We start from the raw sequence: 23350 nt of genomic DNA, 5'->3' as shown, positions 1-23350 counted from the left end.
ATCATCTTCTAGTTTTCTATATAATCTTCCAGGCATAAATGCTAAATTCGCAAGTTTTAGATGGATTTAAAGTACTGTTGAGGGTTGAATTGGATGTATTACGGTCGTTTCTAATTTTATCTATAAATTTCTATGCGTTGGTATATCTTGTTATCCCAAAGTATGTATCCAATTCTTTAATGTTTTGATTTTTCGTCCAATCTTTTTAGATGCAGTATTCTGATGCTATCTTTATAAAGGTCTGATAAGATAAGATGAAATAAATAATTAGCAAAAGAGACCTCTATGACCAACATTAGATGTTTTAAGATTAAGAGATTTTGATTTTCTTCGTTCTTTATAAAAAGTTTTACATTTTTTGTTTGATCGAAAGAAAAGAATTCTTTTGTTATAACATTTTAATATACAAATAAACAAAATAGTTACAAAACATTTTTAAATAAATATAAAAATAATAGTATATGAAATAATATCACAAAATTAAATGTCCATCGAGAAGTTCAGATATAAAAGTAGAAAACTGATTAAAGAATATAGTAAAAAGTTCTTTTTAATCCTCTTCCTGTTCACCTTCTTGAGCGAATTTTATGAAAACTTGTTCCAATGTTGTTTGACTAAAGCTGTATTCTTCAATATTTAATGAACGCTTGGCTAAAATAAACAAAAAATATTAAGATATGATTACACAATACAGTGTCATTTGACATAGTGTCAAACAATCCCACAAAAAGTGAAAAAAATAATTTTTTGTCAGGAGATATACAATACAGTGCCATATGAGATACTTATACTAAGGCATGACCAATATTACTCTGCCATTGATTTCTTTTTTTTTTATTTTTTCTTTCAATTTTTGGCGGTTGATAGGTTGAGATCAGATTTGAAAAAGTTAAATATTTTTTTCTTGATCTCATATTTCTCTGTGTTGTTTTTATTTATTACTTTCTCGTCAATGGACTCTCTAGGAATCCTTTTCTGTTTCAAAAGGTAATCACTATACTGCCGTCCTAACATAAAAGTATTATCTGCAAAATTTGGTAAAATGTCTATTGGCTCACAGCATGTGTAAACATATTACCTATGTATGTACAAAATAAAATTGCAAAATATGCGTCTTAAGTGCCTTATTCTATCGCTAAATGGTTTGTCTTAACTGACTAAAAAGCCATGTTCACTAACATAAATTGCCCTATCTCGCATATACTAAGAAAAATTGTCTGTTTTAACTTAAAAAATGCAGTTAGGACTATTTAAGCTAGCATTTTATACTGAGCAGCATTAGTTATTACAATTATTTTGCGTAGTATGATGTAAGCACGTTTGTGACATAACTTTAAATAATTAATTTTAAAAGGTATTAATTTGTTATTGTCAAACATTGGGAGTATTCTCATGCTTTTTGTATTTTAAGTAAATATATATTGTGAGAAATCGATGAATGGTAAGTTTAATAATATTACCTTAGGTATAAGCAATAACTGATTGGAAATATTGTTTGTAATATTAGCAAAAAATATAGATATAGATATTTTTTAATAGTAGCAATGCAGCGTCACTTAGCCAGAATAGCAATAGATATAAACGTAGCCAAAAGTGAGAATGATCCAGATTATGCACTTGGGCCGTCCAATGAATTCGACTTCAACTTCTTCTTCTTTTTATATAGACATGACTCTATTTTTCAATGTGCCTCCAGTAAGTTGTCGTTCCATCGTTTTTGTGGTCTTTCTACTGAACGTCTTCCTATTGGGGAACCGTCTCTTGCCGCCTTCACTACTCTATTTAATATCATTCGGCTTATATATTCGTTTTATTCTGCTCTTCTATTTCTTATTCAGATCTTGATGTTCTCCACCTTGCATCTACGACGTATATCTATACTTCTAGCTCTGTCCCATAGTGTCTTACCATCAAGTGTTTTTATGTCTGCTGTTTCTAACATCCTTTTTGTCCTCTTTGTGTTAGGTCTTGTTTCTGCCACCTTCGTCATTATTGGTCTGATGACTATTTTGTAACTTCTGCTTTTCATTTCTTTTCCGATATTTTCATTTCTCCATATCGTTTTATTCAGGCAGCCTGCGGTTCTGTTTGCTTTATTCACTTGATCTTCCACTTCAGGTCCGAGCTTTCCGTAGCTAGATAATGTGATGATTAGGAGATTTAAACTCCATCACTTGTTCTATTATCTGACCTTCCAGCTCCAATGTACATCTTAGTAAATTTGCTGTTGTAACCATGCATTTTGTCTTTTTTGGGGAAATTAACATATTAAATTTTCTGGCGGTTTTATTAAATTGGAGCAGCATACGTTGTAATTCATCTTTACTTTGAAACAGTAATATTGCGTCATCTACATAGCAGATTATTTTAAGTTGTTTTTCTCCCATTTGGTATCCTTTTTTAGTTCTTACTTTTTTATTATTTCATCCATAATCAGGTTGAACAATCTTATCCCATTGTCAGCTTCAGTGGGGTCCGTTAGTTCTTCTTTTACTTTTACTTTTATTGTGTTGTTTTAGTAGATATTTTTGATCGTTTTGATTATTCCTAGAGGTATCTCTCTTGCGTACAGTAAGTGGATAACGTCTTTTAATTTGTCCCGGTCAAATGCCTTCTTAAGGTCCACGAAACATAGATATGCCGGTTTGTTGTATTCAAATGATTTCTCTTGCACTTCCTCCTTCTCCTAAGTACCTTCTCTGTTGAGGTTGGCGATCAATATGGCAAACTTTTTTCTATTCTGGGCTTGATGAATTAATTCATTTCCTTTTGTGTGGGTCCAATCTCTGATGTTTCGTAGCCAAGATTTTTTCTTTCGTCCTATGCCCCTCTTACCTTCAATCTTGGCTTCTAATGTTACTCTTGCACTTGTCTCATTATAAATATAGCGTCGGTGCATGATCTTCCCGACCTAAAACCTTGTTAATCTTCTGCTAGTGTTATAATTTCATTCAGTTTATGTATTGTCACTTTTGGTTTTTAATTTTAGCGTTGTATTTAATAAATTATTAGTTTATTTCTTTATATAAATTATTATTTTCTATATTATTATAAAAGTATTCAGATTTGTCTCTCTTTTTGAAGAGAGGTATAAGGATGCTTGATCTCCATTCTTGAGGAATTCTGTTTTGTTTTGTTCTATTATTTTATAAAACTTAGTATAATAAAATTAAAAGTGTGGAGGTAATTAAAATTTTAGTAAGTAATACAAGAAAACGTGCTTCATATACACTAAGCTAAATTGTCCTAAGTGACAATATAATCAAAAATCGACTAATCTGGAAAGAATAAAACAAAATTATGACTAGCAATTAAATTCTATTCTCCGATATAATATAAAATAAATCATAAAGACTTTCTTTAATTACCAAGCGTTATACAATGAAAATAAACAAAAACTGGATATTATACGTATTTTATTCATCACAGCCTTAATTATATGTTTTCTTTGAGGAGATATTTATTTAATGGAAATCAATTACTGAACGAAATAAAGAAGTTAAACACTATGTTTGAAGAACTTTCACTATATTTGCTTTTTGCATAATATACCTGCAATGACCATATTTTGATTATAACAGATATTAACAATAATATTCACTTCTTATAAATTTTTTAAAATGAACCTTTTCATTTTAGCTTTGAACTAGTGAAGTGACACAGAAAAACTTAATAGTATAGGTAGTAAGGTTAAATTAATATTATATAAATAAAAGTGTATGGACGGACTCTTCTGTAGTAGGAACTCTTCTGTGCCTCGCGGAAGGTTAAATATTAGATAAATAAAACTGTATGGACTCTTCTGTAGTAGAGACTCTTCTGTACGCGTTGGACGGACGGGCGGGGGAGTCCTCAACACCAACACGGCGCGTCCCACTGGCTGATAGGGAAATGTCCTACAGATATGTAGGATAGGTGTGAATAAGGTTTTACCAAATAAGCACTCGTTGACCAACTGAGGACATGGCATAGGGCAGCAGCTATGACAATACTTCACTAAGGCTATAGCGGAATGATTTCTACTGTTGACTTAATGACAGATACTCACGGGCGGATATCACATAATAATTCAACCGACCATGATACTGCAATCAGGCAGACAAGGGGAAATCACCTGATTATATTCCCGTGACTACACCATCATGAATGTATCGAATCAGTCAGATATGCTTAACGATCCGATTAGCGATCGGTGCTCAGTTGGTTCCGGGCCAACTGGTGTCAAATGGGCTACCGGGTATGTGTTTGTGAGTAACCAGGGAACACATGCGAAATTGGCGCCTGAAAGAAAATCAGATTTTCAGTTAAGAAAAGCAATGGGAATAGCAACCTGGAATGTTCGAGGATTATTGCAACCAGGCAAACTGCATATACAACGACAAATCAAAAGAGAGGATATAGAAATATGCGGACTTTCGGAGACCCATCGGAAAGGACAAGGACACTTCTCAACGGCAGATCATGTTGTATACATATCGGGAGCAAATAACACAGAAAGAAATGGTGTTGCAATTATGGTGACTAAAAAAGTTTCACAATACGTGTATGATTACCAACCGATAAATGATAGACTTATAAAAGTAACCTAACTAGCATCACCAAAAAAAATTCACATTCTTCAGGGCTATATGCCAACCTCAGACGCGATAGACAATGAAGTGGGAGACGTATACTCCGTTATTGAAGATACAATAAGAAATATTTCATCTAAAGAACCACTCATAATCATGGGCGATTTTAACGCTAAGGTAGGAGAAACAAGAAATGATAACATCCAAAATGTAGGAAACTATGGGTTAGGTATTAAAAACAGCCGAGGTGAACGTTTAATAGATTTTGCAACCGATAACAGTTTGGCTATTATAAACACAATGTTCAAACATTATGCCCGTCGTTTATCGATGTGGACCAGCCCAAATGGAGAATACAAGAACCAAATCGACTACATATTGATTAGAAACAGATAGAAGACATGTAAAAACTAGATCAAGAGCTGAATGTGGATCCGATCATAAATTGTTATGGGTTTGCTTCAAGATGAAGCTAAAAAGAATAATGCCGCACCAAAATCAAAACGGGCTAGAGATTTCAAATCCAAAAACATTTAGAGATGCATCAAAGGAAACTAGTATGTTAAACACACAAGACAACCCAGAATGAAATATGGAAAAGTTTCAGAAATTCCATAGAAGCCTCTGTAGAAAGAATCAGAACCGAAAAAAGATCATCAAGAAAAAACACTGGATGACTGACAAAACGCTGCAACTTCTCGAAGAGCGAAGGAGAATTAAATCTCTCATATATCAAAACGACAGCAACAAAAACGAATTAGCAAGGTTAAATTGAGAAGTTAAAAGAGCATCTAGGGATAATAAAAATAAGCATATAAATGAAGAATGCGAAGAACTAGAGAGACATGCAAACCGGTATGAATCCCATGAGCTATATAACAAAGTCCGATATCTATCCAAGGAATTTAAACCAATCACACAAACAATAATGGATCAAAACAAACATATTATAAATGACGAGAAAGGGATTGCGGAAGTATGGAGAAAATATTGTCAAAGTCTATATGCAGATGATCCCCAGAATGCAAATCTCGACGAGTTCACTGCAGAGAGAGAACCAAACATTCTAAAGTCAGAGGAAGAAAAAAACAATCAAAAAGTTAAAATATAGAAAATCCCCTGGCGCAGACCAGATCACCGCAGAAGTTTTAAAAGAGACTGGAGATGTCTATATGCAGATGATCCCCAGAATGCAAATCACGACGAGTTCACTGCAGAGAGAGAATCAAATATTCTAAAGTCAGAGGTAGAAAAAAACAATCAAAAAGTTAAAAAATAGAAAATCCCCTGGCGCAGACCAGATCACCGCAGAAGTTTTAAAAGAGACTGGAGATGTGGGAGTAAATGTTATGCATATGATTTGCAAAAAGATTTGGGAAACCGGAGAGTTGCCCAACGACTAGACAACATCCACTTTCATCCCTATATTCAAAAAAGGAACTCAGCGAGATTTCAGCAACTACAGAACGTAACCCTAATATCCCATGCACGCAAGGTTCTACTTTATGTAATACATGAAAGACTAAAAGCTTTTTTGTTGCCTCAGATATCAGAAGAACAAGCGGGATTTGTCTCAGGAAAAGGGAGAAGCGAACACATCCTTATTAATTTTAGACAGTTAATCGAAAAAACTTGTGAATTAAATACTCCTATGCTTATATGCTTTGTGGATTACACAAAGGCCTTCGATAAAGTCAAATGGCAGCAGCTATGGTCCATACTACCGAAAATGGGAACACCCCACCACTTAATTAAACTAATTACAAGTCTATATGAAAATAATAAGTGCACAATAAAAATAAACAATACCCATTCCGATCATTTCAGAACAGAGGCAGGTGTCAGGCAGGGGTGCATAATCTCGCCAACTTTGTTTAATATCTACAGCGAACACATTATGCGAAGGGTACTAGACGGATTGAAGGGTGGAATATCAGTAGGAGGTCAAAAAATCAGTAACTTGAGATATGCTGATGACACTTTAATAATCGCCACAAATCAAGAAGAAGTGGAAGACATAATGAGATGTCTGGAGGAGAAAAGCAAAACATATGGACTAAAGCTAAATAGGAGTAAGACAAAGATCATGATAGTAGACAGAGCTCGGAATAATCTTCAACACATTAAAGTAATTGGGGGCTTAGAAGTAGTAAATAGTTTCATATACCTGAGATCCCTAATAACAAATGATGGGGGGTGTGGCAGAGAGATACGTAGAAGGTTGACTATTGCTAGAATAGCTATGATGAAACTGGTAACAATTTGGAAAAATTCTAGCATAACAATACACACAAACTAAGGCTGGAAAGGGCACTCATTTTTCTCATAGTCTCATATGCGTCCGAAAAGTGGACCCTAAAGAAATCGGATAAAAATAAACTAGACGCTTTTGAAATATGGGTATACCGCCGCATGTTAAGAATATCCTGGATTGATCATCGCACTAACGTATCAATATTCGAACAACTTAAAGTAAAGGATAGATTGCTTAAACAAATACGACAGAGATATTTGCAGTATTTTGGATACATTGCTAGAAGAATAGGTAAGATGGAAAAACTGATAGTCGAGGGTAGAGTTGAAGGAAAGAGACCTAGAGGGATGATAAGTGAGAAAAGACATGGCTTAGACTATTTTAAGTTCAGAAACAAAAATCTAACAAGAACGATCAGATAGGCGACTTAGGTTGCGGATCCTGTCTTCGCCCTAAATGTTAAGTTGGATAATATCTGACTATTCGCTTCCGGATATTTTACCGGATACTGAAATTGCAAGACAATATAAAAAATATGCCAGCCGTGCCAATATTTCTGATATGAATAAAAATGAGCTAAAAGCTTTATTATCAATTTTAATAATGTCTGCAACAAATAAAGACAGTCTTCTATCCATAAAATATATGTTTGACAGCAATTTATCAGGAAAATTTTATCAGGCCTGCATGAGTGGTCAAAATTTTAAATATCTCATAAACCGTCTTAGGTTTGATAAAAAGGGAACAGGAAAAGAAAGACAGCAAGATGATTATTTTGCGCATATACGCAAAATATGGGACACCATATACACCTTCATTTTATTTGATTAATTAGCTATTAACTAGCTGATTAATGCTCTAAAAGTTTAAAAGAGAGGTAAGTTTAAAATTTATAATACATGATACTACTGTTTATAATTACATTTATATTTCTTTTCCAATGTCGTAAAAATGACGAAAGTCCAGCTAAACAGCCACCAAATTAATAATGGTGCACCTTTCTAGGGTTAACAGAAACGGTACTGCATCTCGTACACACAGTGTAGTAGAAAAAAATATTTATAAATGTATTGCTGTTGCAAAATACAAGCACACATATTTATCAGAGTTTTGTTTTAAAACGCTGAAATATACAAAAACCTATCAATAAGTTTACTCAAACTTACCATTTTCTAAACTCCTGAAACACCTAGCAAGAGATCGAATGCTATCTTGTGGTACACTGAATATGAGCCTATCGCCAAATGTGTCTTGTAACACTGCATTGGGAAATAGATCGAACACAAAATTTTTTAAGGCTCTAAACTTCTCTTCTGTATCACCAGCTCCTTCACTTGCCAATTTAATTTCTAAAGTATATCCTGCTCCGTACAAATTTTTAAGATGTTGTGTCGATCCCAAGCATCTAAAATGTCCATGAAAATAAATATGTGTGTGAATATGGGAGTCTTAGACTAGAAGTTCATTTTTAGAAACTATTTGTGCTACAATAGTTAATTAGAAAATTTATTAACTGAAAACAGCCACTCAACTTATATGGTAAGTATTTGATCTAACATTAAATTTACCCTCCATAAACATCAAATTCTGATTTAATATGTGTTATTTAAAAAACGTAAATGATGTATCCTCAAAATGTTACTAACTTACCAATAGTGGCATTTTCCCTTTATTAACTTCCTCTTTTAATATGGGTAACCAGCTCCGACTACATTCTGCCGAGAAATTTGCGACACAATTGGTCTCATTTAGCATAATTAGAGTCGCTTCTTTGATTTTTTTCGTTTAATCATCTGTTTCTTCTATGACTATACTATAATATATTATGCCTGTAAGCAGACAAGGGGAATTCAAATGTGACAAAGGATAAAATTCAATATGAAAACAAAATTAAGGATCTAATAACAAAGGAAAATGAACATAGGGTTCAATGTAACGATTCAAGTATAGTCCTAAAAGAAACAGATGATAAAACGAGAAAAATTTAAAAAACGTCTCTAATTATGCCAAATGGGACCAGTTTTGTCGCCAAATTCCTCGGCAGAATACTGTAGGAGCTGGTTACCCATATTAAAAAAAGAAGTTAATAAAAGTAAATTACCACTATTAGTAAGTCAGTAAATTTTTGAGGTTACTTCATTTATGTTTTTTAACCCTAGATTATCGGACATTCGTAAATTTTAAGATCCGCGTACTTCTTTAAGTATTTTCGGCTACTTACGGTCACCGTTCGTCCTTGGGCCGCTCGATACATTCTAATTTAGTCGTTAGCTAGATCAGGGGTCACCAATTTTATTCCCTGAGGGTCCGTTTCGAAAACCTACTACACTTCCGCGGTCCGGACACTCAGCACTCAGCACTAAGCCAGACAGTGGCGTAGCCGGGGGTTATACTCAGAAACCTCCAGTAGTTATAACTCCTCCTCAGGAGGAGATCATCCTGGTTACGTGGTTGAAACCAGGTAACTAGGCCACCTCGTTTAGGGAGGGGTATGAAATAATTTCAAGGAAAAAGATGATTATAAAGCTATTATATTGTTTTTTCTCCCGTCTGTGTTTAATCAATTTTTGCAGGGTAATTTGAAATATTTATCTTAGTACTTAATTTAATTATTTATTGCTACTATTTCTGGTTGTTTTCTTTCTGCAACTAGGGTGTTCAACAAAAACAACACTTGAAAGTATTAACTAGAAACACGATAAAAAGAATAAAAATGTAAACAACACTAATAATGACGACTGATCGAAGACTACGATTCGACAAGGAAAACTGAGACCGAGACTAGGGATGCGTGATATTCACCGATGATTGATAAACATCGTACTCCTTGGCTCGATGGTCGATGTTTTTCCAAAAATATTTAGGTATTCGATAACGTAGATGTTAAATCGATGTTAAATGAAAATATCCAACATCAACCCCAGTAATCTCTAGTTTTATTAAATACAATAGAATTATTATAAAATTCCACAGAATGGTTAGATAATATGTCAGAAATATGCAAATTGAAATAATGTTATTATGAAATACAAAAGAATATCAAAATTTGAAATACAAAAGAAATTCATTGTATTATGGTTCTATTACCTGAAAGTTTGGAAAAACCATTTTAGTTTTATTATAGACTGGTTACTAGGTACGTCATAAATATGCAAATTAAAATAATTTTAGTGTTCAGACAGCTTCCCTGTTTGATAAATGATTATTTTTAGGTAGGTACTTCCTGAAATTTTTGAAAACCGTTTAGTCGAAACATATTGTTTAGATTACGAGGATTTATATATAGTACTAGTACTGTGCCTTTCAAAAATGTAAAGATATTTATATATTTAGATTAAATTATAATTTTACACTATAATTTTATTACTATATTTTGAATTTAAGGGCGGTCCGCAAAACACAAGCTCACTGTCCGGATGCGGACTGCGGCCCGCCATTTGGTGACCCCTGAGCTAGATAGTGTCGTGTGCAGTTATACCATTTAAAATTTCTTCAATATAGTTTTCACACGTTTGGCGTCAATTTTACGAATCTCTGGTATCTACGATAGTTTTATTGTACATTTTTTTTTTGACTATTTCCATAGTCTTTGAATAACTTTCATAGAGGTAAGTTGTTAGCTCATTATTTTATTTTGTATTCTTGTATTAAATATAAATTTTGGAATTTACTATTTTATTTGGGAATACAGCCACAATTTTAGTTTGAAATTCATTTATTTGAAGTTTCGACTTCCACTTTGGAAATCGCTTTTTGTAATCGGTATTTTGATATCGATTTATGAATTGAAAGTCGAAACGTCAAATAAATTAATTTCAAACTAACATTGTGACTTTATTCCCAAATAAAATAGTAAATTACATAAGATGCCCCAAGGAAATAGCCTCAGAACAATATATTTTGGATTTCAGTAAAATGGATTCCAAAAGGCCACTGACAGAAAAGGAAGTGGAAGAAGAGGCTGCGCATATTATGAATGGTAAAGACTTTGACTCAGATTTCTTCGAAGACAGTGGCAGCGACTGGGTGAAGATAATCTGCAGATAGAATCTTCACATTTGATAATGAAGCTGTCAAAGATTTGATTATATCTCCTTGTTCTAATGAACTGACAGGGCAAGATGCCATTTCGGATATTGAAAAAGTTTCTACGTCGATATCTACAAAATCAAAGTATGTAGTGGGACCAAAAACAAGTTTTAAGGGTAAGAATGGTAATAAGTGGTCGACCGAAGTTCCTATAAATCAAAAAGGACAGCTGCAAGGAATCTTATTTACTTCGTATCAGGTCCCAGAGGTACCGCTCAAAACTGTAATACTTTTAATAAACACTTCTTACATTTCTTTTCAAACACGTTACTTGAAATTATTTTGCAACATATAAATGCAGAAATTACAAGACAAGCTGAGAAACATAATAATCATGAAAATGTGTCTCAAATATCAACTGAAGAATTAAGAGCCTTACTTGCAATTCTTGTCCTTTTATCTGCAAAAAAAAGATAACCATTTATCTGCAAAATATATGTTTAACACCACCATTTCAGGAACGTTTTACAGAGCGTGTATGAGTTGTAATCGCTTTACATTTCTACTAAATTGTATAAGATTTGACGAAAAGCAAACAAGGCAAAGAGACAAATCCTTTCACTCATATCCGCGAAATATGGCATATTTTCCTTGAAATATGCTGCACTTCATATATTCTATCATCAAATCTTACAATTGATGAGCAACTGCTAGGATTCTGGGGAAGGTGCCCTTTCAAAATGTACATCCCAATAAACCTTAGAAGTACGGGATTAAGATTGTTATGTTATGTGATTCCTCCAGTAAATATATGTTTGATGCAAGTCCCTATTTGGGAAAGAAAACTAATACCAATGGTTTGCCACTAGCAGAGCATTATGTCAAAGAACTAACAAAATCTGTTAATGGATCAAATCGGAACGTAACCCTGGACAACTGTTTTACGTCAGTGAAACTAGTCGATGAACTGTTACAAGAGCCATATAAATTAACAGCATTAGGTACTCTTCGCAAAAACAAAAAAGACACAACAAAACACAGAGATGTTGGCACTAAAAGATCGAAATGCAAACTCTTCGATGTTCTGTTTTGATCCGAAGAAAACTTTGTTATGTAACGTCCCTAAAAAACAGAAATTAGTTTTACTGATTTCAACTTTGCACGAAACGGCAGAAGTATCAGAAGAAACAGGCAAGCCTGTAATTATAAAAAATTAGAATAACACAAAATCAGGCGTAGATATTTTGACCAAATGTGTTCCAACATGAGCTGTAACAGGAAAACCTGAAGATGGCCGTTGTGTGTATTTTATGATATGGTTAATATAGCCAGTATTAATTCCTATGTTATTTACAAAAACAATACATTAAAATGAGGTAAAAAGCCCGTCTCGTACCAGTATATGGTTGATTTGAGCCGAACCATGGATGAGATAAAGATTCGCAACCGCTACTTTGCGTCTAAATATTCGTCACGATATAGCTCACATTTTAAAGATACCTGCTGGAAAAGAAGTTCCCACATATCAAAAAAGAAAAAGAAGAAAAATTTGCTTTTATTGTCCAAGCCAAAAACGGCGAATGACAACTTTATATTGCCAAGTAGGCAAGCATACGATATGCGGTGAGCGTCGTGGAAAAATTTGCACCGAGTGTTTAAAACATTGACCAAGTCTATTTTTTATTCGTTTAAAATATGTTATTATAGTGATAAAAACTCTCCTGTTCAGATTTTGAATGTACGCTTTGTAATTACCGTAAAATTTGTAAAAACAAGTCCGGTAATATAGGCTTAAATAACATACATATCAAATCAGAATTTGGTGTTTATTGAGAGTAAACTAAATATAAGACCAAATACTTACCATGTCGGGATAGTATTCTGTGGTTTTTTTCCTGATTTTTTATTATGATTTACTATGGAATCACTAAACAATAGAATTTTAATGTTATCATGTCATGTGGTTGTCTTTGCAAAGACGAATAATATTCTAAGACTTTTCTGACGGATAATCTGAAGTTAAATTTGATTTCGTGTAAACGAATTAAATATCTTACAATAAAGTAATATTGGTTTAAAGTAATAATCATTTTAAAGTCGTATACTTTTAAATGTATAATATATGTCTGAATTTTCAATAGAACGAGTCAGATAAAATTAAATAATTAGAAGAATTTTTCACCAAGTAACAAAAAACAAAAATTTAGAATAATTGAGAATGATTTTCGAAGTGGAAATTGAAAAGTCAATAAACTTATTTTAAACATAAATTGTGGCTTATTCAAAATAAAAATAGTAATTGCTTTAAGATGCCACAAGAAAATTGCTTCAGAAAAATATATAATTCTATGCGTTTTTGTTTCTTTTGTCTGAATTCAACAATGTTATTGTTATCTTTCTTTTTATATGTAAATTATTCGGATTCACCAAATCAGTGATGTTAGTAATCTACTATATAAAAAAAATCATTAACAGGTACCAACCTTAGCTCTCCCTTTACCATAATACCAATTCTAGAACATAAGGCGTCAGCTTCTTCCATAGAGTGGGTAGTTAGAATTGCTCCCTTTGAACCCTTAAAAATAAATATAATTATTAGACGCCAATAAAACGAAAATGTTCGAGAATATGAAGCAAACATATTTAGTCTTAGCCTAAAGTAAGTCGGAGCAAAGCGGTACACTTAACATTTGAAGATTTACAAAAACATTAAATGACGTAATTTGGCCAAACTAAGGCCACTCTTAATTCTGATGATATTGTGGGAGTTTTGCTACTTAACACTTTTGCACCTGACTATCACTATACTGGTAGTTCGAGTTTTCCGTAATACACTGACTACCACTTTACTGGCTCACAGCTCTACTAATTTCAATGCTTTATATATTCACACATACCAGATGTAGACGCCGTATATCTTTTTTTGTCACTCTAAGCATTCTTATTTGCGCCACATGAATTCGTTGTCCCTCTTTCTTTTTACCTGCCCAATATTCAGTTCCGTACATCATAGCTGGTCTTGAGGCTGTTTTATAGAATTTTCCCTTGAGGTTTATTGGAATTTTTCTGTCATACAACACAGCACTTGCTTCCTTACTAAAAACACGTAACAGTTTTAAGTGCTTAATAGTACTTAAAACCATTACTTTTCACAATCATTTCACCATCCAAATATATCATTATATGTGTACTAATTCCATCTTTAAATGAACATTCTAAATACTGTGTTTTTGTCCTACTAAGTTTTAAACCTTTTTTCTCCAGAACTTGTCTCCACTGTTCTAGTTTTTGTTCTAAATCGCTTTTACCATTACATACCAACATTACATCATCAGCATACATTAAAATGGGTACACATTTGCGAGCCGAACTGTTCGCGAACTGCTCGTGAGCTGTATAGCTAGAGGGAATTCTTGTTGTTTTTGTTTGCCCATTTTTTTCAGGAGATTCATCTAAGTACCCCTTTGTTTCATTTTTGTATTTGTCCCAATCCAATCTCCTTTCCATTCACTTATTCACGACCCAGCTACTCCAAATAAACCCTGAGTGCCGTTCGCAACAGTTTCGTTTATTTTGCTTGCCGTATCTCCACCCCCAGTAACGTCTGTCCCAATTTTCAACCCCCCATAATAATACCCTATGTGGTAGGCAAAATATGTCGTTGCAATATAGGTATATTATTACATAAAAAAAATTAATAGAGATAAAAGTTTTATATGGGCTACATGATATAATAAGATTGTGAAATAAAGACGATTTTAATGGTATAATCGTGTAAAAAAAACTGAAAAAAGGCATACTACCGAAAATTCTCCCAGAGGGGCCATTTGAAAAGCTCACGCAAGGTATGCCAATAAACACATGTAAATGGTCTGCCGGAGTGATGACGTAGATTTTATTGACATCTGTCAGTTTCACTTTCCAAACAAATCTTGTTTAGTGTGGATAATTTGTATTTTTCGTTATTGTTTCAGTTTTTTTACAGAATCTTTCCGTTTTTTTCCGATATCTAAGTATTCTAATAGTTATTAAAACAATTTTATAAAGTTGTGTAAATAATAAAGCATAAAGCAATAATATTTTATACAAATAGCAATAAAATGCATGTGTCAATAAAGTAAGGTTAGAATTTCTTTAATTCAAACTTTTAAATTATATTTCATAGAAATAAAACACTGAATTATGACGGTATTATCGTAAGAAACGCTATACTCACAAGAAAAAGCAGCAGAGGAAGCAAAATGTTAACTATATAGAAATTAAAAAGTCTTGAGATTGGGCATTTCAACTTTTGTTTGGAAAGTAACAATGTGACAGCTGTGACGTCATACTCCGGCTGTCCATTGGTATTTATATTCTTAATGCATGTCTGTATTACCACTCCAGAAATTTAAACTTTTCATTGTAAACCAAAAGTATACAAATCTTTTTTAACAAACTATGAATTATTGTTGAATTTATTTATGTACGCTGAAATGTTAACGTACATGAGATTTCCATTATTCTTATCTTTTCAATGTTGATTTATAATTAATATAATAAAAATATATCTGTGAGATAATACAAACTAAATTTTATCCATGGTTTTTAAAAGAATTTGACCAATCCTAGTATTAAGTGATCCCTATACAACAAGACACTTTTCAAATTAATGTTCCAAGTTCCGACTATTTGAATTTTTATAATTTTTGGCAAGCCGATCCCAAATTTGACGATTTACATGTAAAAATCAACGGAATATATATATATATATATATATATATATATATATATATATATATATATATATATATATATATGTATATATATATACATGTATATATATTCGTAACATAAATAGTTGATAAGCAACCAAACATTCATTTCTCTTCGTACGCATTTACATGGTAAGTACGGCAAATTTAAATCTGACGATGCTTTATTTGGATTGGCCGTAGTTTGACGTATTTTGCGAGCGAGGGATGAAATGTTATTTCGGTATGGATAAGTACTTAGGTAGTGAAGTGATAGTTAGTGCACTGACTGGCTTTTCTGGTATCGTATCTAATGATTCGTTTTGTATTGATTTATTTTGATTTTTTAAAGTAATACTGTAATAGGTTATCGCTGCCATAATGGTTAAAGGGTTTTTTGATATATTTGAAGTGTTTTCTTTGTAAAAATTGAAGTGTAAACAAATTCAGGTAAATTAACCAAAAAAATGCAAGCTATGAGAGAAACTGTAAGTACTGATATATCTGCTATTGTAAATTATATTTTGCAAAATGGGTTTTCATCTATACCATACGAAGAACAAATTGATATTAGAAATAAAGGGCGTCCTTTGCCTAAAATGTACCGGATTATAAATAGAAGTGCAGGAGTAACTAAAGTAATAAATTATTTTCGGATAATTGGTACAGCAAGAATCATGGCTTAGCGGGAGTGAAATAAAAAACAAATTTTTTTGTTCGCCTTGCATCTTATTTTCGACAAATAGTGGCAAACATTAAAATCTGTGGTGTGAATCTGGTTACGATAACTTAAAGTCTCGAATTTTAAATTTCGGTAAGTTTTCACTGTAACAGATTTTCGTAAACACCTATTGGAAGTTTTTGATTTTATTATTAAAGGCGACGATTTTGAAAGTGATGATATCTCGATCCGTGAAGTAATCGGTTTGAAAACTTTATTAAATGATTAATTTTTTAAAATTTTTTTAAAAATTTTTAAGAAAGTATTTAGGCAAACCGATTTGATATTCAATGTTGTTCAAAATGAGTCAACTGACATTATTTATTCCAAAAATAAAATAACAAAACTATAGTATATTTGAAAAATAAGCTGGAATAAATTCGCAGAAAAAAAACTAAATTGTTAAGCATATTGTAGTACGTGTTTTTGGATGTAAAGTAATTTTTAAAATTTTTAAACATAAAAATAGGTTTTATATATTAAAAAAGATGAGAGACTATGATAAATTTTATCAACATTATAATACATCTTCGTTGATATAACCTCATTAAGTTTGTAAGTAGTGAATTTTTTCATTAATTATACCAACGCCAACAATTTATTCATCACATTTGTAGCTCCCTGATGAAGGACATAACCAATGTCCAAAAGCTTGGAATAAAAATTTAAAAGAGTACACGTTTCATTTTTTATTGCCGCAAACCCACTATTTAACGTTTACTTCTTATATATATATATATATATATATATATATATATATATATATATATATATATATATATATATATATATATATATATATATATATATATTGTCAAATACAAACGTATTGTCGAAACCTTAGACAAGGAAAGAGAGGGAACGCGTAATCGTATGGAATGGACTAAAGTCAAACCGGCACCAAAAAGGTTGCCAGGTCATATTTTATATCTTCAGTAGATTGACAATAATGGATTATGTTTAATTTAATTTACGTTTTAATTTTTAAAAATTTTTCTAAAAATATAAGCTGAATATACCTTTACGTTAAAATGTAAGTTTTAGAATAGGTCTGTCATTCATTATGAAAAACTTATTTATTTTAATGCACTGATATTAAAATTACTTTTAGCAAAGTTGTAAACATGATTTTGACATTGACATTTTCGTCATAAATTAATTCGTTATTTTTTTACGATAAAAATGTGACATTTTAGTAAAACCTTTATTATTTTTGAGGAAAAATTCTACGTTCAAAACTCAAAAAATAGGTTATATAGGAGATACTTCGGGAAAAAATTGTAGTGTGCTTGATTAATGTTTTTTGGCCGTTTAAAATTGACAAAGGAAATCACTCTTTGTTTTAATATCGTGTATATAAAATTTTAATAGAGGTCAAAACCAATTAAATTGGAATATTATAATATTAATTTTAAAGTAGCGAAGCACTACAAGTTTATTGGTTAACTTTTTTGTTTATGATTGAACACTGACATAATGATCACTTTTTAAACATGATTTTATCATTACCTATTTCTTATTAGATCGATATAATGTTTCAGAAAATCAGTAAACTGAAGTTGAAATCGGTAGATTTACTGAAAAATCAGTAGACCTGGTAACCCTGCGAGAGGTAGTAATGGGCAAAGTACAGGCACCAAAACATGGCGGCCACTTCGAAACTGGCTTCACTTTTCGAAGGTTTATTAAATGAGTGTTACCTGTTCTCTTTTTCCTTGTCTAAGGTCGAAACCCCATGAAACAAGAGATAATATCAAGCTTGTCTAAAATACCAATAGAAAAAAAAACTTTTAAAATCTCTTCAAAACCCTGCAATATATTTTACGATGACGTTATAATCCATTTTGCTGCTTTCGAACAATGGTATTAAAGTTAATTTATAAACATGTTTAGGTTCTAAATTTATAGGAAAAAAACATAAACAAAAAGTCTCCCATGATGACTGAAGCCTTTTTATTAGACGGTATACCTATCTGAGGAGACAAAAAAAAACCTTGTCGACCTTGTCTCTAAGGCTACGTGTCGCCACTGCTATTGATGTAAAACGTTAGGTGGTTTATTATTTTATACGGTCAGTGGACCCCCAAATATGAAAAAAACACGTGCATTTTTGAAAAAGGGGTGAATTAGTTCATTTTTTAGTTTTTTATAGTAAAGTAGTAGTAGTCATAAGTAAAATTCTATGCACTTTTCATGAAAACATCTACAGAAAAGTTGTTAAAGTGTAAATTATCTAGTGAAATGTCATCTTCTAAGGTCAAACAAATTTTTTTAGGCAAAAACATATTCAAAAAACAGTAAAAAATACGAAAAAACGGGATTTGTTGTCCCATAATTTTATTTCATAGGGGAATAGGTATAGGCACTCACGGAAAAAACCTATATCCTTTCTTTTCAAAATACCGTTCGGTAGTCTTTAGGATTTATTGTGGTCGAAATACGATTTTTGCCACACACCATCTTTGGTCATTGTCCCTATTTTTTTGGCAATCATTGTTCTATATCTTTTAAGTTTTACTCATATACACTTAAAGATTATTATTTGAAAACACAGAAAGGAGCTTTCTTTATTATTTAGTGAAGTATATACCTACATGTACAGAAATTTAAAAAATAGCAATAATTGTTAAAAATAGAATATTTTGATGAACCATATATTGCATACAATTATAAAATATAACCAAAATAAATATAACCTGACTAATTTAAATGGCACATATTATAAAACTAAAATAAGATTAAGCAAAAAGATAGTAAAAATAAAATGTCTTACCCTAAAATTAGATAAAATAGTATCCCACAAAAACCTTTTACTTTGCGGATCCATTCCAGTACTAGGTTCGTCAAGGAGAACTATTTTTGGATTGCCAACCATAGCCATTGCGTAACTGAGCTTTCTCTTGGTACCACCAGAACACTTTTCGGCACGCTTGTCTTTATGTTCTTTAAGTTGTAGACCCGTTAAATAAAAATCAATTGTTGGTTCAATAAAATCGTCAGGAACACCTCTTATACGAGAATATAATTCCAAATGTTCTTCAACGGTTATGTCTTTCCATTGTGCATCATATTGTGGACAGTAGCCCAAAAACTGGAATACTGCATTAACATTGGAGACAATGTTTTTTCCAGCAATCTGTACCTAAATAAAAACAATACTGATCTATTTTTACCTATTATTGTAATTCCAATATTTTTATTTCAAACATAACAACTCGGACATAATAAAAAAAAAACGGGTGTGGCAGTCCAGTGGGACTGCCGGTACAAGTTATCCTTCTTTACACGCGTTCGCCGTTACAAATTTATATGGGAGTCAATCTGCACAATCATTACATATTTAATGCTATAGGTAAGAGAGAGCAGAAAGAGAAAAAGAATTAGGTATATAGGTATATGGTGCACCGTTTGCTGTATATAAACATTTATTCTGTAATAGGAGTATAGTAAATGAAGGATTGTATCAATATTTTAATGAAAATATATATTTTTATTTTCATATATGTATAAAAGGAGTTGAATGCAAAAAATTGTTTTTACACATACTGTGCAGTAAAATTAATTATTTATTTTGTTATTAATATAAAAATTACAATACAATACACTGCAACATAATTCAATATAATAATACAATACAAATTAAAATGCAATATTCATAAGTATTTAAAACTGCCAATATACATAACTTACTTTACGAAGATAAAAATAAAAAACCAACAACTCGGATTATGTTGTAAATTTTCATTTTATTTCAAAATTTAGCATTTTTGCGTATATTATATATATTTAATAACATTAACGTGAGGTTGGGATTCGAACTCACGTACACGAGCGTATGAACCAAACACGTTGTAAAAGATTTGCCAATTAGACATGATACTAACGGATTTCAAAATTGACAGTTGTCTGTCATACAGTGATTATTTTGAAATGCAAAAGAATAAAATAATTATGAACATTTAATAAATAATACAAAACATATCACATAAATAATAATATTAATATATATTATATTATATATAATATAATATAGTTATAATATTAAATATATATACAAAAGGAACATTTTTATTCTCGAGAGAGGAAGAGAGAGAAAATATATCTTATGTCTCTCTCTTACTCATTATCTTACATATGTAATGGTTTCACAGATTCACTCCCGTGCAAATTTCCAACGCCGACCATGCGTATAGAAGTATAACTTCAAAAATGATATTATATCATCTCTGAATGAGGTCAGAAAGCAGGTAGGAGGTAAAGATAGCATTAGAATAGAGTCAGTAAAAGAGAAAGATCTTATCGAAGTCTTAAATGCTCTATTTAAAAAACTTTTATTGACAGGAATATTCCATCGCATGCTAATATTATTATATTGCTCAAAAAACAAAAAGGACACATTAAAAACCTCGCAAATTAGACATTACCGAAACAGATTAGCGGATGTCTCTTGATACTACGATATTTCGGAGCCAGGATGTTCTTCTTCCTCCTGGGCCTCTTTATGTATAATATGACCTCTCGGCTATATATCAGAAACTATTCATGTTATAACTTTAGGAGAAAAATTTTCAAGAGAAGCCCAAGAGAAATCGCTGGAAATAACTTTCAAGTTTCTGGGTTAACCGTTAGGGGGCGTAACCTGTGAAGAAAAATTTGAAAACCAGTTTTTTGTGAAATATTCCCATTTATACCAAGTGTTAAATAAGTAAACTAGAAAGAGGGCTAAGTTCCGCACAAAGTTGTTCAAGTACTTTTTGTTTATTTTTTCAAATAAATTGTGGGGGAGAGTGGGAAAGTATTTGTGGATAAATACCTATAACTTTGGTTTGGATCAACTGATTTTAACGAAATTAGTGTCATTAGCTATTAGGATATAGCTAAATATAGTCAATAGCTGATAGGATAGATGAGGCCAAAGAACTTTTAAATCAGCTCTACCTTTCCTCGCTAGAAGGGGGATTGAAAATAAATATATCTAAAACCCAGATAATGACAAATCTTGTAGTCAGCGAAGATATATGCGTAGGAATAATTTCCATATACCAGGTAATGGCCTATAAATACCTAGGTCATGAGATTCGCATAGGAAAAGATAACCAAACCGTTGAGCTTCTCCGTCGTATAAGACTGACTTGGGCAGCCTTCGGCAAGCTGAACCATATTTTCAAATCGTCTGATATACCAATATGCCTTAAAAGAAAAACGTTTAATCAGTGTGTTTTGCCAGTGTTAACTTACGGTGCGGAAACGTTGACCATGACAAGGAGAACAGTTCAAAAGATCCGTGTGTGTCAAAGGGCGATGGAGCGTGCTATGTTGGGCGTTTTACTACGAGACAAGATCCCAAATCGCCAGCTATGACAAAGAACAGGAGTGGCTGATGCAGTAGAGAGAGTAGCAACACTAAAATGGAACTGTGCAGGTCACGTGGCTCGAATGACAGATAATAGATGGACAAAGCGGATACTGGAATGAAGACCAAGAGATGATGCCTACCGAAGCAGAGGTCGTCCACCAACACGTTGGACTGACGATCTAAGACGTTGTCATAGGAATTGGATGCAAGAGGCACAAGATCGAAATAGATGGAAAATTATGAGGGAGATCTATGTCCACCAGTGGATAAGCGAAGATTGACTGATGAGTGTCATTAGAAAGAGTGTCGATGATTTAATTTACATCTACTATAAAACAATTGCATTTAGTTTTAATTGTCATGGGTAGAGGGTACTTTCAAATAGAAAAAATTAACAATTAAAATTTGTTTTTCTTTAAAAATTTTAATAAAAATATCTATTTATTGTAAATTATAATGGTACTGGATTAAATTCGTAATAAAATGGAGCAAACCACAGCTTTTGTCAAACTCAAGATATGAATAAAAACGCATAAACATTTAAAAAAAAAAAAAAATTTGTTTAATTTACTAATATTGACCCTTTATTATAACTTAAAATTAAATATGTGAAAGATCATACAAATATCTCGATCATTAAAACTTATTGTCCAATTAAATGTTCAAATTGTTTTCCATCGTTGTCCACACAAAGATGGAATATTTCGCTCGTAGACATAACAGCTGCTTCAATCTCAGCTGTTGATATACTATTTATTGCGTTTATATTGCGCTGTTTCATGTCATCTGGCGTGGTTGGTCGAGTTTAGTAAACTAAGTCCTTCAATCTTCCTCACAGATAAAAGTCCAGATATGTTAAGTCTGGAGATCTAGCTGGCCATGAAACTTCCCTTTCAATCCATTTATTTGGATAACTTGACTACAAATAATCTCGAACTCGTCTGGAAAACTGCGCAGGACACCCATCATGTTGTAATATCATATCTCTTCTTATTTGTAAGGAAATATCTTCCAATAAAACAGGCAACTGATTTTCCAGAAAATCCAAATATGTTTTGCCATTTAAAGTTCTATCAAAGAAATATGTACCTATGATCTTTCCATCAACTATACCACACCAAACATTAAGACTCCATCTACCTTAAACCTGCTGCTTAAACAGCGCATTATAAACGCAATAAATAGTATATCAACAACTGAGATTGAAGCAGCTGTTATGTCTACGCGCGAAAGATTACATCTTTGTGTGGACAACGATGAAAAACAATTTGAACATTTAATTGGGCATTAAGTTTTAATGATCGAGATATTTGTATGATCTTTCACATATTTAATTTTAAGTTTTAATAAAGAGTGAGTCAATACTATTGTTACGATAAATATCATGGCCTAAAATAAGTGTAAATATATTATGACTAATTCTGTTTTGTTGTAGAAATTTCGGCGAGGGATCTAGACCCAAATTATGATGAATCATCCGATTCGAGGTGTCCAGGTAGACCGAAATAAAACCGGTCTGAGCTTCTGGGGAGATCGCCGCCGTTCTCGAATAACAGGACTTTATATATAATAACGGAACTGTAATTGAAGGGGATCAGTTAATTTTGAAGAAGACGCGCTCGCGATTTTAATTGTTACGTTCGCCTAAAATAAATTATGTATTCTTAGTGGTTAATAATCTTATAT

General features: G+C 32.1%; 1 protein-coding gene across 2 annotated transcripts in view; it reads right to left on the bottom strand.

The window, feature by feature from the left end:
* Positions 1-389: 389 nt before the first annotated feature.
* The window catches only part of LOC140437410 (cholesterol transporter ABCA5-like), a 154944-nt gene continuing 131983 nt past the window's right edge, over positions 390-23350 (bottom strand). For both annotated transcript variants that reach the window (XM_072526926.1, XM_072526925.1), the window contains exons 23-26: positions 19082-19450; positions 13338-13429; positions 7992-8230; positions 390-651 (exon numbers count right to left, since the gene is read on the bottom strand). In XM_072526926.1, the coding sequence (XP_072383027.1) occupies positions 551-651; positions 7992-8230; positions 13338-13429; positions 19082-19450 (801 nt within the window). In that variant the 3' untranslated portion in view covers positions 390-550. The remainder of the gene's footprint in view (positions 652-7991; positions 8231-13337; positions 13430-19081; positions 19451-23350) is intronic.

The sequence above is a fragment of the Diabrotica undecimpunctata genome, chromosome 3 (assembly GCF_040954645.1).
Source record: "Diabrotica undecimpunctata isolate CICGRU chromosome 3, icDiaUnde3, whole genome shotgun sequence".
NCBI classification, from domain to species: Eukaryota; Metazoa; Arthropoda; class Insecta; order Coleoptera; family Chrysomelidae; genus Diabrotica; species Diabrotica undecimpunctata.
The sequence above is the reverse complement of the archived record's forward strand: the minus strand, read 5'-3'. Positions and strand labels throughout refer to the sequence as shown.